Source organism: Ascaphus truei, chromosome 17 (genome assembly GCF_040206685.1).
Source record: "Ascaphus truei isolate aAscTru1 chromosome 17, aAscTru1.hap1, whole genome shotgun sequence".
NCBI classification, from domain to species: Eukaryota; Metazoa; Chordata; class Amphibia; order Anura; family Ascaphidae; genus Ascaphus; species Ascaphus truei.
Window position 1 is genome coordinate 43,960,222 of NC_134499.1, and position 16,544 is coordinate 43,976,765.

At 41.8% G+C, this 16,544-nt stretch overlaps 1 protein-coding gene across 2 annotated transcripts in view; it reads right to left on the minus strand.

Annotated features, from left to right (window-relative positions):
* Nucleotides 1–1,410: 1,410 nt before the first annotated feature.
* Nucleotides 1,411–16,544, minus strand: part of NUP210 (nucleoporin 210) — a 110,703-nt gene continuing 95,569 nt past the window's right edge. Inside the window, exons 34-40 of one of the 2 annotated variants that reach the window (XM_075574989.1) lie at nucleotides 13,355–13,478; nucleotides 10,980–11,126; nucleotides 9,587–9,837; nucleotides 7,443–7,650; nucleotides 5,480–5,587; nucleotides 5,315–5,386; nucleotides 1,411–5,075 (exon numbers count right to left, since the gene is read on the minus strand). In XM_075574989.1, the coding sequence (XP_075431104.1) occupies nucleotides 4,990–5,075; nucleotides 5,315–5,386; nucleotides 5,480–5,587; nucleotides 7,443–7,650; nucleotides 9,587–9,837; nucleotides 10,980–11,126; nucleotides 13,355–13,478 (996 nt within the window). In that variant the 3' untranslated portion in view covers nucleotides 1,411–4,989. Of the gene's footprint in view, nucleotides 5,095–5,312; nucleotides 5,387–5,479; nucleotides 5,588–7,442; nucleotides 7,651–9,586; nucleotides 9,838–10,979; nucleotides 11,127–13,354; nucleotides 13,479–16,544 lie in introns of both variants that reach the window. The other variant, XM_075574988.1, reaches the window with a different exon arrangement.

Below are 16,544 nucleotides of genomic sequence, written 5' to 3' on the forward strand. Positions count from 1 at the left end.
GCCTCAATGAGAAACATTATGTTTGGCAAAAACCAAACACTGCGTTCGTACAAAAGAACCTCATCCCAACCATCAAGCACGGTGGTGGGAGTGTGACAATTTGGGGCGGCTTTGCTGCCTCAGGACTTGGACGGCTCGCCATCATTGACACAACCATGAATTCTCCATTATACAGTATCAGAAGATTCTAGAGGAGAATGTCAGGCCATCCGTCTGTGAGCTGAAGCGAAAGTGGGTCACAAAGCAAGACAAAGATCCTAAACATACAAGCAGATCTACAAAAGAATGGCTACAGAAGAAGAAATTCCGCATTTTAGAATAGCCTAATCAAAGTCCAGACCTAAACCCCATTGAAATGTTGTGTCAGGACCTGAAGTGAGCTGTCCATGCAAGGAACCCCTCAAATGCCACTGAGTTGAAGCAGTTCTGTAAGGAGGAATTGTTCAAAATTCCTCAAACCCGATGTGAGAGACTGACCGGCAGCTACAGGAAACGCGCAGTTGAAGTAATTGCTGCTCAAGGGGGCGCCACCAGGTACTGAATCTAAAGGGTCACTTACATTCTCACACACGTTACATAGTTACATACTTTCTCACACGTTACATAGTTACATACTTTCTCACACGTTACATACTTTCTCACACATGTTACATAGTTACATACTTTCTCACACGTTACATACTTTCTCACACATGTTACATAGTTACATAGTATGTTACATAGTTACATACTTTCTCACACGTTACATAGTTTCTCACTCACGTTACATAGTTACATACTTTCTCACACACGTTACATAGTTACATAGTTTCTCACACATGCTACATAGTTTTTCACACATTGATATTGAATTTTTAATCATTTGTGGATAAATGTTGAAAAAGTATCATGTTTTTGTGTCAATTATTCAGGTTATCTTTATCTATTATTAGGACTTCGATTACAATCTAATGACATCTTAGGCCTGGGACATAGTGCCCGAAACAGTGCGGAGGCGCGCTGAGGCTCAGGGAAAGCAGTGCTTTCCCTGGCCTTACACAGCGCGCCGTCCGTGGGCGTGTCGGGGGCGGGCCAGTGACGTCACGGAGCTGGTTCGCCCTCATTGGGCGAACCGCTCATGTGACAGGCCCTGCGCTCCGGCGAGCGCCAAATTTCAAAACTCTGTGAGACACACGCTTCCGCATGCGTGCGCGAGCCCCTGCTAAAGCCGCTCTCATTGCGGCTGCAGGGGCTCAGTGCCGAGCAGCAGCGCGCGCCTCAGCGCTGACCATGCCCGAGGCCTTAGGTTTGAAATATGTGAAAATCCTAAGGAGACACACACACACACACACACACACACACACACACACACACACACACACACACTTGTCTTGTCAAAGGATTGGTAGACAAAAACAATAAAAAACAAACTTTGATTTTATAAAGAAACTTCATAACATTTATTATACAAACCAGTTAAGCAAATTTGATATAGAACAAACTTAGAAAATTATGAGCTAGGCCAACAGAAAAGCACCGCAGCAATATTCAGGGGACACAAAAAACAAACCAAAAAAAAGATCATTGCAAGTGTATTTATATAAAACACAGTAGAATATTTTGAATGTATACTTTGAGACCAACTTTAAACTTGAACATTGTGAGGTATATCTAGCATGGAGTACTTTACTGGCTCATAACAAAAAATAACAACTTAGTAGCATTCAGTTGAAAAATACATTGAAAATAAATTCACATTTTAGCCTTTCAATTTTTCATTTGATGTACCTTATATTTCAGTTATAGAAATTACACATTTAATACCATGAAAGCTGGGACTTGGACCTTTATTAAATAATTTTAACAGTTGTTGAGCAAATGAAACGTACCATATCTGTGTGATTTTTAAATCAATGTAAGTGCAGGAATAATTTACACACAAGACATTTTTAGGTGTCTGTCTACAATCTCACAAATTGGGGCCTATTTCATGAAACTGTGAGAACCACATTTTAAATCACAACTTGCTTCCGTTTGTGCAAATCCATGCAGTATGCAAATGAGGAAATCTCACAAAATTAGACATTCAATAGACTGCAACTCCACATGGAAATGTTCACCCAGAGATCTTACCCCCCCATAATCAAATGAGATTGTGCATTTTTACGGACAGGAAAGAGTCCATATATACCACCAAAATACTTAACCAATTTAATGTTATTGAGATGTTATTCGCATGATATATGCAAAAATATGTGCAGTTTAATAAATAGGAAAAAAGGTAACCCTATGGAAGAAGAAAAGCGAACGGTCACGGGGGAAGAGTCATCATCCTGCATTCGACTGCTGTGGTCTCGCCCCCCCACACACCCCCCTCCCCTCCCTGTTGGTCCTTCCTGGTGTCGTGCTAGTCATGTAGGCCCTAAGTCTGTCTTGTCTATTTTGTTGTATGTTGATTTAAGGGGTGTACAGAAGATTGACAACGTGTTGTGAGACAATGTATGCATTTCAAAAACCCAAAAAAATCATAGTTGGAAAAAAATTTTTTTTTAGGAAAAAAGGATAAAACAGAAAAAGGTGGTTGCTGCCTTATTCCCTCCATTACAAATATGGGAGTTTTAGGGGTGTGAGAATTTTACAAGAAAAACAAAATTATTGTACATATTCATTCCTATGATATCCTTTCCTGCGGACTTGTCTCCCCTAACAATGTATAGATGCAATTTACTCTAGGCCTCTTATTGGTGAGGAAAAGGTGTTGGTGTGGCCGCAGTCAAGGAGGAGAATACCGAGATATCAACAGGATGTTCCCTGCTCCCAGGACACTGAAGGTGAAGCTCAGGGAAGGAACAGAAGCAGCAAAGAAACAGGGGCACGCACCAACCACAAAATATCAACTGGGAACTCTGAAAGAGAACAGCTGTGTGTGTGTGTGTGTGTGTGTGTGTGTGTGTGTGTGTGTGTGTGTGTATACTCATGGATAATATCGGCACTTACGGGGCTTGTTGAAAAAATTGGGTTATTAAATCAATGTTTCTGTCCAGGACCTTCCTCAAGACTTGTTGATTGAATAAATGTTGATTTAATAAAGCCAACTTTTGTTTTTGTACAAGTCCTGCGAGTTTCAATTTCTTCTATATCTGACGTTCTCTGGTTTTCGAGCACCCAGTCACAAGACGATTGTTGTCGGAGTGTGGTTATTTATAGTGTCCCTGTGTATATTCATATATAATATACTTATTATTACTATATTATTACTTATCTGTGTGTGTGTGTGTGTGTGTATATATTCATAGATAATGTGGTTATTTATAGTGTGTGTGTGTGTGTGTGTGTGTGTGTGTGTGTGTGTGTGTGTGTGTGTGTGTGTGTCTGTGTATATTCATAAATATGTGGTTATTTATAGTGTCTCTGTCTGTATATATATCAATTTGCAAGGATAGAAGAAAATGGCCAATTCAAAGTTGGGATACCTTTATCGACTGGATGGCATCTTTTATTTAAAGCATTTCCCCATAACTGAGAGAATGCAACTAAAGTCAGCACTTATTGCATGAGGTGCTAGGAGCATTTGATTAGAGAAAGTGAGAGGACTGGTTATCAAAAATGTGTGTTAAATGATGGTAAAAAAATAATAATACCACACCGTTTAGGTAATAACAACAAAAAAACAGAGGCAAAATATCAACTAAAATATTGATCACGACTGTCCAAAGATATGTACCAGTGTCATAGTGCAACAAAAAGGAACACCAAGGAATTGTAGCGGCAGTTAGTCAGTGTACATAAAATGCTATGAATAAGGTAAAGATTATCTGGCTTTATTTTACCCCATGAAACTCCTTTATTCCTTTAAAGCAGAAATCCCACTTGCTCGGATTTTTGTAAATAAGTCCTATTATTATTTATATTTTACTGAATGAGGACAACGGGTCTAGCTTTAATGAGCTTACCAAAGCCAAGCATCTCTGTGAAATATGTTCAATAAGGGGACCACTGATATCACAAGGCAGGAATCCCTCTTTTCCCCACCCCAACACTTCTCAAGTTCACAAAAGCTGAACTGGTGCTCTCGTACTGTGGGAATACCACACCGTGGTACTGTGGGAATACCAGCACAGTTCTGCTACATGGAACTAAAAAAAGGCAGGGTTATTGCTTAAAAATATAATATCACTAACATGATCTGTATATTGCAGGGTATTTCCAGGTGCAATTAGCGAGTCATCATCAATGTTAACTTTATGGTACTATGGTAATGTGATGTTTTTTTTATCTCTGTAGATAAACAGGTAAGCACACAGTCATTACAGCTAGCTTGATTACTTAGATGCCCCAAAGATATATTTGCATACAGTAAGTAATGGTTGGATTTGTTTCTCGAAACATAAATTCACAGTTACAGATTTCCAATTGTTTAGGGCTCACATTGCGAGGCTACATATCAGTGCAGAATATTCCTGAGTTTTAGTACTGTACATAAGGAAAATCTTTATTCTAAACCCTCTTCCTGGATTTTAGAGACTCACATTAAGATAGTGCTATAATTTCACTTAAATATAAACTGTAAAATAAACAGAACCTGAGTAGAAGTGGAATCTTGCATCTATCAACATTACTGATATCCCCAATGAAGAGGTTTTAGTGGTCCTTCATATTTGCATCTAAAAATAGGAGGTAGCCACAAAACTATCATCTCTATCTTACCCCTTATTGGTATTCACTTGGCAAGATACTAGACAGCATGAAAAAAAAAAAGCACATCCATCATATGACAATCCAGCTGGTCGTTGCGTACACCGGCAATCTAACAATTCTCATCAAGAGACTTCAGATAACACAAAGAAACAGGAGTCTACGTAAAAGTGACGTGCCATAAACCAAGACAAAACACTGCAAAATGCACACAAACGAGCACCAACATTTCTAATCCAACATGAAACATTTGCTTAAATGTTAAAAGGCACATTCTTGAACAAATAAATGTCGTCTTTGGTGGATCATTTCTTTTTAATTCGAAGCATAGTCCGGACTCCATAATAGTCTTGATTGTGAATTGCTGTTTCTACTTGAAGTGGTTTGATTTGCCGGGACCGCTGGGGAATACGTTGCAAAACCAAAAAGATAAAAAAAATATAATGGTTTATTGTATGGCAATTCTCTCAGTTGAATTGTAAATGTTCCAACTGCTTAAGAATAACCTCTTCGGTCTGAATACGCGTTTTTTGTTTGAAAATAATGCCCAACAGAACATGTGCGATAGCCCCCCATAACTACAATCCTTAAAACAAAAAAATCAAATGAGACTTTCCAAAATATAATTATTAATCCTTACTGTTATTAACAGACTGAGGAGGTGTCCAGGGATAAAAAGCTGGATGAGGAACCCGCTCCCTGGGTGAGAAAGCTGGAAAACAACATGACAAAGCCTTAATATAAATAAATATATATTTAAAAATACAAATTTGTATACGTGTAATATCACCGTATTTTACTTTACCTATTATCACAACTGCAGCCCCTGCCAACAGTGCAAAGAGAGTGAAGAATATCACTTGATAAGAATCAATGAAATGTTGAAAGAAGCTGTATCCTTCAATAGAAGAAACTGAAAAAGAACGCAGATTATTAGCAGAGAATGTTTTTGTCGCAGGTTTTACTTTTAACTAGAAACATAGTGAACTGAAGTATATAAATCAGGTCGATGTTCTGCCTCATTGCTTATGTAGAGGAGAGAATTCCGGAGATCCAATACCTCTAGCTAGGCTCCATGTCCTGATAAATGTCAATATCTGGCACTGATCCTCAATGAGGTTGCCTTACACACTACTGTGCGAACAATTAGATGCATTAGGAAGCATAACTAGCAATTAGAATTTGTACTTCTAAAACAAAAAGGGCCACAGAATGAATTTTTAGAAAGTATTATCTTCCTTGTGCAATAAAATATTGAATTGATTATTAACAACCGTTACAGAGGACAGGAATTCGGAAAAAGCTAAACCTAGCAGCTATAACCTGCACCCCAAGGCTAGCTGTAAATTTGTGAATTTTATCTATCATTTCAGGACTTCAACCTCAGCCCTGTCCATTTTTCTGACCAGTGTAAGTACCATTATATCTTTGTCAGATTACGCAACCTTACCAACGCACAACTTTCTTTTAGCCACCGAAAAGGACTACTTTGTCTCAGTGCCGATGTAAGGCTAGAGTATAAACTAGTGGGCTCCCTTGAGCCTTGACCATGAAAGCCTCGTAGAATTGGGGGGGACCTGCTAGTGGTCTGTGGAGGGGCCATGCCAGAGGGGGTCTCCCTTCCAGCAGATGCCCTCTGACCGGCGTGTCTGTGGATCTGTCACAATATGTTGGGGTCGCTGGCTGGAGGGCCCAGTTTCCCTTGACTCACTGTGCCCGGGGCAGCAGTCCCGGCTGACCGCCCCTGTCGGCGTGCCCGGGCAACTACCCTTTTCCCCCATTGGATAAAGGGGCCCTGCCCTGTCATGTTTGTAAGAAAGTAATACAGACCTATAAACTATCAGCATATATCTGTTGTATGATTGAGTAAACTGGTCAGACTGTCCTTCAGCTCTGCATACCTCCTTTGTAAATTAGATGTATCATATTGAAACGTATCAAAATTTGCTTCATTTACTGTACTGTTTCGCTTGCTCTTTTAAAAAAAACATTCGAAAAAGTTTTCTAGCACTTTTTAACCTAAAAGATTTGGGCGAAATGGAAAAGTTCAATCAAAATTCAACATTTTCGCTCAAACTTTGATTTTCGCCAGAGAAGAATCTATTGAAATATGGCTTTTGGAGGAGTGGGGGGGAGCGAGTCCTATTTAGTAGAGTATGCATTGAGTTGTATACCGCCTAATAAAAATACGTTGATGGATACATGTAAACACACCTGATACCATTAGGTAATTTGAATATACAAAGTAAATTCAAATTATTTCAATTAGCATATGTCCCAGGCATCTCCGTTTCTTCCACGAGTACTGTACTGTATATCTCCACATGTACTGTACATCTCCACGTGTACTGTACATCTCCACGTGTACTGTACATCTCCACGTGTACTGTACATCTCCACGTGTACTGTACATCTCCACGTGTACTGTACATCTCCACGTGTACTGTACATCTCCACGTGTACTGTACATCTCCACGTGTACTGTACATCTCCACGTGTACTGTACATCTCCACGTGTACTGTACATCTCCACGTGTTGAACAGATGAGTGAGTCGGGCGGTACTTAATAGGAAGACACGCACTCTTGCAAAACCCATATTTCAGGATGTGGAGGCTTTACTTGCTAAATTTGGGCAAATTGTGCACATCTCGGATTTTCAGGAAGTGCTCAGAAGTCAGACTTACATTATTATTATTTGCATTATGACATTTTGTATTTAATACAAACTAAAGGAAAAATGCATGAGGTAATCATTTCTGCGCATACCTTTTGTTGGCCCCGTTGCTGAAACCAATTTTATTGGAACACTAATAGCATGGTCAGAGAGATAGCTGGATACTATAAGTGTTGTTGATAGAGATCCTTGGCTTAAATCTCTTGCATCAGCTATACTAACTTCATATATTACAAAACTCGGCAGTCCATAGGATTTTTCCTTTAGATAGACCGTAACCACAGGAGATTCAGGCTTCACCTGTAAAAGTAAATACACGTACAATACATTTTGTGAACACAGCTGAACAGAATTAAAATGTATAACATAATATGTTCCTCTTCTCAAAATGATACAGTATGCGCCTCTCAGTGACCTAATTCCTCCTACTGTCCGACTTAATGGATAATTATAAAAGTTTTTAAAACAGGAGTTTAAGACTTCACAAGTCTGCATGAAATAAATGCTTTTGGGAAATCGTAAATGCTCATCTGTCAACTACATCTATGAAGAACGATTAGGCTGGTCAATTGAAAGGAGGTTCCTATGTTCTTTTTGGATGTGTTTAGTACTTTGATGAATAAATTCATGTTTTTAATGATCTTACTAATGTTACTGAGCCCTCTCCTTTGGATCGTGGGACAGTGCAACCCTGTCTGGGGTTTCTATGTTGCTGTATCTTTAAGTGAGCACATGCCCGGAGAACGAGGCTGGATACATAGGAGTATGGCGGACACACAGTGTCGAGCACAGGTCTGGAACCCTTGTTCTAAACAAGCAGTCGACTGTGGATATCTTTATTACAAAAAGACAGAGACTCATCGTTAAAGAGGCTTGGGTTTAAATTGCTCAGATTTCACTTGACACTAGCGTAATTACGTTGTCCCTATTCCTACATACAGTAGGTCTGATACAACCAAAACATAACACAAGATAATGTAGATAATGGAACCCAGTATAACTGCTTTTTAACTCATGGTCAATTAAAAGGTCTAAACTTTACATGCAAAAGAATACAGTTTTTGCTAGGAAAATGTGTAACATCATGTGTAACTTCGCAGAACCAGCATATAGACCCCGTCTGATGGGGTCCACAGTAGGATACACAGTAGCTAAATTTGAAATCTATGGTTCACCCCTTACTCTTCAACAATATATACAATATTACATCGTAATCTTGAGTACCACTTATGAACTATTCTTAACCATTCCATTAAAACGATACAGTACACCCGAGAGATACACTGCATCAAGTGAATCATGGGAAATGGTGCTGCTACAGTATTACACAATTCTAATTATGTATTATATAACATTCTCTGTACTGTGTCAGCCGAGCTAAATAATCAAAAACAAATATTCAATACCATTTTGTGGCTAAGGAAATGCTTTTATTTGTGTGAGCTTAGAGATACACTGATCTCTTCTTCGGGCGATCTTACAATTGATTAAACCAAAAAACTCTCTTAGAAACAAGGCTGAAATGTTATCTGTGGTGAACCTTAGCTAAGACCGGGGGGCCGCATTGATGTGCAGGGGGGGGGGGGCGGATTGCTGTGAACGGGGGAGAAAAAGAGGGGGGGAAGATGGGGGGAGGGGGAAGAGAGGAGAATGGGGGGAGGGAGCGGGAAAATGTTATCCTGGGAAATGCTGGGAATATCAGCTAGTGTATATATATAAGCAATACGATACCGTGTGGACGAATATCAGAGGCAGCACTCCAGAAAGTAGTCAAAAAAGATTTGTATTAATAAGACATCAAATTAATACAAATCTTTTTTGACTACTTTCTGGAGTGCTGCCTCTGATATTCGTCCACACGGTATCGTATTGCCTATTTTGCTCATATAGGATTTGCACCCACCACTGTTTACCCGACGGAGTGCCTTTGTTCTCATTTATTTACCACACACACACACACACACACACACACACACACACACACACACTGCTCCTTTAAAATAATTATTAATAGATTTATTTTTATAGACATCAGGTGACGTTGACCGTCGAATCAACCATTTTTCACCCCTTTTTAACAAATGTGCTTCATCTAAATTATGTTTGTGATTCTAATAAAACAATGCAGTACAATTGTGGACTATTTATTATAAAATCATATATTACACGCTTTAATTGTGATGAGCTGGCATACAACAATACAGGTTTTTTTTTTTTTTTTTTACAGTATATTCACCTCTAAATTCTTTAGTATCTCAGCAGCTCCAAATATTTTGAGATCGGATGTTGGGTAATGATTGCTTAAAATTATTTCTTTCTGATTCGCATAAAAACCGGTATAAATGGTGACATTAACAGCGATCTGTTCTCTGTACAAATTACTTCCGTGTACTGATACTGTCAAAGTAAGAGAAGGATCAGCCATGCTGAGATGTTTAAGTTGGCTCTCTGTAAGCTCAAGTCTTGTGATAGAACAGGTGTAATGACCTACATATAAGAAAGAAAAATTGTGCACATGATTAACCAAATAACCTGATATTTCCAGCATCAAACAGGTTTTCAATAGATTTCTAATAAACATGACACATTATAAAACTATTCACTATTAAACTAAAACACGTTATTTAATGTATTCAAATCTCTCTGTGTAAAGGAAGATCTTAGAAAAGAAACAAACACACGGGGCTATTTTGTGTGGAAACTGGAGGAAGGAACGGGTTACATTTCTCTCCGAAATGCCGTAGAATTATTATGAAATGACTAGGAATGGTGCGTTTTATGCCACATTTTACTACATAATGTGGATTGTGGATTGTAGCTTAGACTTGCTTCCAGTTTATTTCTTAGCCTGCGCGTATAGTACTAGCTACGGCGACGTCACGCAGCGCCGTATCAAGTACATGCAGTCCGTCGCGGGTGCTCATAGTGGGCGCAACCGTGACGGCGCTGCAGAGCGACGGAGCGGTCGCCATCGCCGGTAGTCAAAGGATTTTTACTTTTTCGGCAATCGCCGCGTGGCGTCAGAGGCACGTGATTGGTTCAGCCAATGGGGGCGAACCGCTCACGGCCACACCTCCGCCACGCTCCCCGGTCGCCCTCGTCTCCTGCACTATCAGCAGGAATCGCTATTACAACGGCAAACGGCTGACATCACGCGGTTGCGTCGCCGTAGCCTGCACTATAAGCATAGCCTTACACAAAGAAATCTCTATATGTATTATACATAACGTATATTGCATGCGTTTACATACTCACGTACACACTTTGGTTATTTTCATCTCACTAATGTAACACTTGGCATACAAAACTTGAATAGCATATTTGGACAAATAGCATCTGCTACACCTATTGTAAATATATAGTTATTAATAAATGACTGTAGTACAAATCCAGGTTTCAAACCGCTGGTAGAAGTCTATAAGGAAAATCCATGACAGGATTCTGTTTTATTAGAACCAAAACACCAGTGAAGTGCCCACTCTTTATTTTGGGCAAGGAAAATTCCCTACACTTAAATAAATAAATATATATATTTTTTAATTAAATTATGTTTTTAAATACATTTGTCATTAAACATGAATTTCAACAGGTTATTTAATGTGATAGCAATGGTAGCAAAACATACATACCCGACTCCGCATCAAACCCAGGTTTTGCAGTGAAGATTTCAGGCGCAGGTATTTGTAATGTATGGTCATTAAAATGCAAATGGCAGTTGATAATACTTTGTGGCTGGAGCTCCTCAATTGCTTCAATCTGACCAACTGAACATTCACCTGCAATATTAATTTAAAAGTTGTTTTTTTAAACCACCCTGAATTTATTCCGATAAACTGATAAAAGTAGTCACATTTGACCCGATTGATAACTTTGTTTATGTTTAAAGAGGCAATCCATGCGGTTTAAAAAAAAAAAAATTGTATATGTATGTATAAAACAGAAATAGCCGTGTTAGTCCAGTTGCGATATTTATTTATTCTGCACTATATGTATGTGTATACCATCCCACTCTCAGAAAGAGGGCCAAGAATTGGCTCTTTGAAATCACCTTTCCAAACTCCAATTGATTCTTCGCTTCACCTTTGACGTTCTTAAAAAGTGCATGAACCGGGTTCTGTGCATGCGCTATACGAGACATATAGATATTCACATAGGAGCTGGGTTCTGTGCATGCGCTATACGAGACATTGCGATAGTCACATAGGAGCCGGGTTCTGTGCATGCGCTATACGAGACATTGCGATAGATAGATGTTAAGTGAATTAACTGCATGATTTCAGAATATCTGCTATTTTACTATTTTCGGAGCACATTAGTTAAAAAGTTGTTATTTTTATATTTGTAATATGTTCTCCCTACTTCCTACTTATTTCATAAATACATTTGTGAGTATTATATGGACTTGTATCTCACAATTCATTGATTTAAAAAGACAGAAAATCAAGTGAAAAAATGGTGTTTGATATAAAGTAAATGCAAGGTGCTGCTGGAGGGAAAAATGAACTGAAAATGGACAATGAATGAAAGATTATTATTCTCATCGGTTCTTTGGAAAACGTCAACATATTTTCCGCAGCTAAGAATTAAACTGCGCGGCAACCAGTCCTTTGTTTCTTTCCAAAATAACTAGTTGCAATCTATTTCTGTCATAACTTGCAGCATAAACATTCATTTCTCTCCTGCTTCTGGGACTTTTGGAAAAATATATGTTCAATTTTGTTTTTCTAAATAATTGCTTTCCCTAGGAGCGTCCGAAAAAGGCACAAGAAAGAATGTAAAACCAAGTTTAATGTATCCCTTTATGAACAGGGTTTCATCTTGTACAAAGTACACCCATATTTCATATAAAGTAAATAACCAATGGACTTAAAAAATTCCTGTAGATAAATGATTTAATTTTCACATTGTACTATTGTGTCTGGATCACCGATTATAAAAATGTGCAGATGTAACAATAATCACAGCTATTATTCTAGTATATATTCTAGCTTTTATTACCAATGTAAGTCGCTGAACAGAGTTATTATGCATACAGTACTTCTGCGTGTGCAACGAAACACTACAATACCTTTTCAAATGTCTTACAAGCATAGATTCAAATACAGGCGCCACTAAAGAGAACTGGATCAAATCTATCAATCATATCACAATCACAAGGAACAAATGATTTGAAACAGTTTAATAGAAGCTGTGGGTTTAGAAAAACTATTTTGACATCCTTGTGAATGTGAAAAGATTAACGTAATTATTGTATTTTATTGATGTTCACTAAATATGCAATGCGAGCGATCTTCCCACACAGTCCCTTAGAAATGGGGTGCGTAAACTTCTGGTGCTGTGCCCCCCTGCCCGCTCTCCCCCAGTGCTCGCTTACCTCTGTGACAGCGTCAAATGACGCCGCAGGGTAATGTGATGTCACGTCACATGAACGCTGCTTCGACCGAAGCCGGCTGAATCTCGGTAAGGGACGTTACAGAGGCATCGCGCGGTCCCCCAGCATTTAATATAAATGCCTTGGGAAGAGCGCGGGGCCTCTGTAACCACTCACCCCCCCAAAAACAAAATCTCATGCACCCATGCCTTAGAATACAGACATGAGGAGGGGGAGAGGGGTGTTACTCTTTCATAAAGTGCCATCTAGGTGTGAAACACGTTCCAGTGCTCTGAGGGCCCTCTTCACATCCCCAATATTGGTGACCCTGCCAGCTATATTTGTAGTTTGCCTCCATATAAAAAAAAAACATTTATACAGTTCTCTGCTTTAAAAGCATTCCCTAGAAAATAAAATATTAAAAAAAACTTGGAACGTACAGCATACCGGAAACATAAATGTACTACAAGATGGAGAAGGTCATTTCTAGGAGTAAGGGTTACCCGCCTAGGAGCGCTGCACTTTTATTACAGACGGCGAGTGTAGGGATTGGTAGCCCAAGTAATCTTGGCCATACGTTACTAGCGCCATTCTGGCATAACATTTATTGAAACAAACATTTGTTACATTTACCTTTTAAATTGTTGCTTTTATCACCAACGACAACAATAAACTTGTGGGTATTTGCCGGCTGCACGGTCATTTTTTCCCCATTTGCAGCCGCTGCGATTGTTATTTGTGGGGAACCTATCAACACCTGGAAGAAAAGAAACAGATATACATATTAAACTAGGACCACTCTTGTATACCCAAATGAGTTTGTTTCCAGTAATGACGCGACTCCCAGGAAACGCCGATGTCGGATTCAACCAAAAATAAAAGAGTTTAAAAAAATGTTGACATTATAAAAGCATCAAATAAACGTCTTTCCTGGAAAAAGATGAACCAACGCAGGTTGCAAATGTGCAAGATGTTATACAGTGAAATGGCATTCATCTTGTTGAAGTGATCTACAGGCGGTTATCCCGGAGCCGGCGCTTCTCAACCCTTTTAAAGGTTACGGAACCATAGGAATTAGATGGTCAAATTTTGGAGAACCCCAACCTGCTCTATCCAGTCTTTCTTCCTCCCCTCCCCCCCTCTCACACACCTCCCCCCTCCCCTCTCACACTTTCACCCCTCCCCATCACGCACTCTCCCCCCCCCCCACACACACACTCCCCCCACCCCACCCCCCTCCCCCCACCCCACCCCCACCCCCCTCCCCCTTCCTCTTATACACGCATATTTTTTTTAAAGGAACTGTCGGAACGTGCGCGAAAATCCCTGCAGTGAGAACAGCAGAGAGCTCACACACCTCGCGCTCTCACACACGTGCACCTCGCGCTCACACACCTCGCGCTCTCACACACGTGAACCTCGCGCTCACACACACGCGCTCTCACACGCACCTCGCGCTCACACACCTCGCGCTCACATGCGCGCACCTCGCGCTCTCACACCTCGCGCTCTCACACCTCGCGCTCTCACACACTCGCACCTCGCGCTCACACACCTCGCGCTCTCACGCTCACACCTCGCGCTCACACGCGCACCTCGCGCTCACACACCTCACGCTCACACACACGCACCTCGCGCTCACACACACGCACCTCGCGCTCACACACCTCATGCTCTCACAAACGCGCACCTCACGCTCTCACACACGCGCACCTCGAGCTCACACACCTCGCGCTCTCACACACGCGCGAGCTCACACACCTCGCGCTCTCACACGCGCACCTCGCGCTCACACACACGCACCTCGCGCTCACACACGCACCTCGCGCTCTCACACACGCGCACCTCGCGCTCACACACCTCGCGCTCACACACCTCGCGCTCACACACGCGCACCTCCCGCTCACACACCTCGCTCTCTCACACACACGCACCTCGCGCTCACGCACCTCGCGCTCACACACACGCACCTCGCGCTCACACACACGCACATCGCGCTCTCACACAGGCGCACCTCGCGCTCTCACACACGCGCACCTCCCGCTCACACACCTCGCTTACCTTGGGGCCTGCGCCAATCCGTAGCTCCCACCTCCTGTCAGCCAGAAGTTGAACGCGACTTCTGGCGCAGACCGGAGCAGGGAGTGGAAGGATCGCAGGGACCAGGCAGCTGCTAAACTCGGGAACCGCCAGGTCACTGCTACGTGGAGTGCCGCCATACCACCACCAATGGACAGCCGGGAGAGTTGTTGCAGCTCTCCCCCCGCCCCCTTCGCAGCTCTCCCCCCGCCCCCTTCGCAGCTCTCCCCCCGCCCACTTCGCAGCTCTCCGCCCCTGGTGGCCGAACCCGGTTGAAAATCTTTTAGGCCAAGTCCCCGCTGGCACTGAGCGCTCCAAGCATGAGCGCCGGGTGTCCGGCTTGTACGCGCGTGGGGGAGGGGCACTGCGGGTAGTTGAGCGCGCGGGTAAGTATAGTTTTTTTGTTTACCTAAGCGCCAATCTATATATGTAATTCCCCGCTCAGCGCTAGCGGGGACTTGGCCTTACATGCAGCGTATTGGTAATAATCATTTATAAAACAATGTAAAGCGCGTATCGCCCTTTATGAGATTGATCCCCAGAAATCCGCAGACCAGAGAACCGGCCGATCGCCCATTTCTATAGTTGATCTTTTAAAATGTATCACAAAATGCAACAGATGGGCCCCCATTTAGGGCTCGTCCAGGCTGAAGGCTCGCTCGCTCGTGCGCGATAGCGTGAGTCAATGAGAGCAGCTGTAGTGCGCATGCGAGTGGAGTCATATAGATTTGTCTTTGAGCGCGATGGTCAGGTCACGTGGGCGGTTCACCCAATGAGGTTGAACCAGCTCCATAGCGTCACGGCCACGCCCCCCGACGCACTACAGTCCGGCCAGGAATCGCTCCAGCTTGCGCAGTGCGTGATGTCACAGTGCTCAAGTGCGAGCGAGCGAGCCTTCACCCTGGGCGGAGCCTCACAAACCAGCGCTACGGACACCTTCTGGCCCACACGGTGTCTTACTATGCCAGGATGTGTCCTATGCAATAGCACTGTTTAGTAAATATGGGCCATAACTCTTTCATCAAGATCTAGTGTAGCTACGTAAGCTTAACAGAGAAAAGGATGCTGCAAAAATGACCACATTGAACAATCACGGCCGTGACATAGGCAGGTTTGAGAAAACCACAATGATAACTATTTACTATCAAAATATTTTATATCAAAATTTCACCAAAGCAAAAAACTATTCTGAGAATTCAGAAAGACCCGCAGATCTAGCCAAAGTTATTAGTTCCACTGGCGTGGCCCGATAGGATATTCTGTGATATTTGGTGTTATCACGGCTATTAAATCTTATGGAAACTTTGTGCTATTCTGCACTATACAGGCATACCCCGCATTAACGTACGCAATGGGACCGGAGCATGTATGTAAAGCGAAAATGTACTTAAAGTGAAGCACTACCTTTTCCCACGGATCGATGCATGTACTGTACTGCAATCGTCATATACGTGCATAACTGATGTAAATAACGCATTTGTAACAGGCTCTATAGTCTCCCCGCTTGCGCACAGCTTTGGTACAGGTAGGGAGCCGGAATTGCGGTTCAGGACGTGCCGACAGGCGCATGCGTGAGATGCCGTTTCCCTATTGAGCGATATGTACTTACTCGCGAGTGTACTTAAAGTGAGTGTCCTTAAACCGGGGTATGCCTGTATAGCAAAATGTTCCATTATCAGTGGGTGTAAAAAAGTCTGCATTATCTCTAGGTTATCAGCGTGAAAAAGAGAAATCAATGACACGC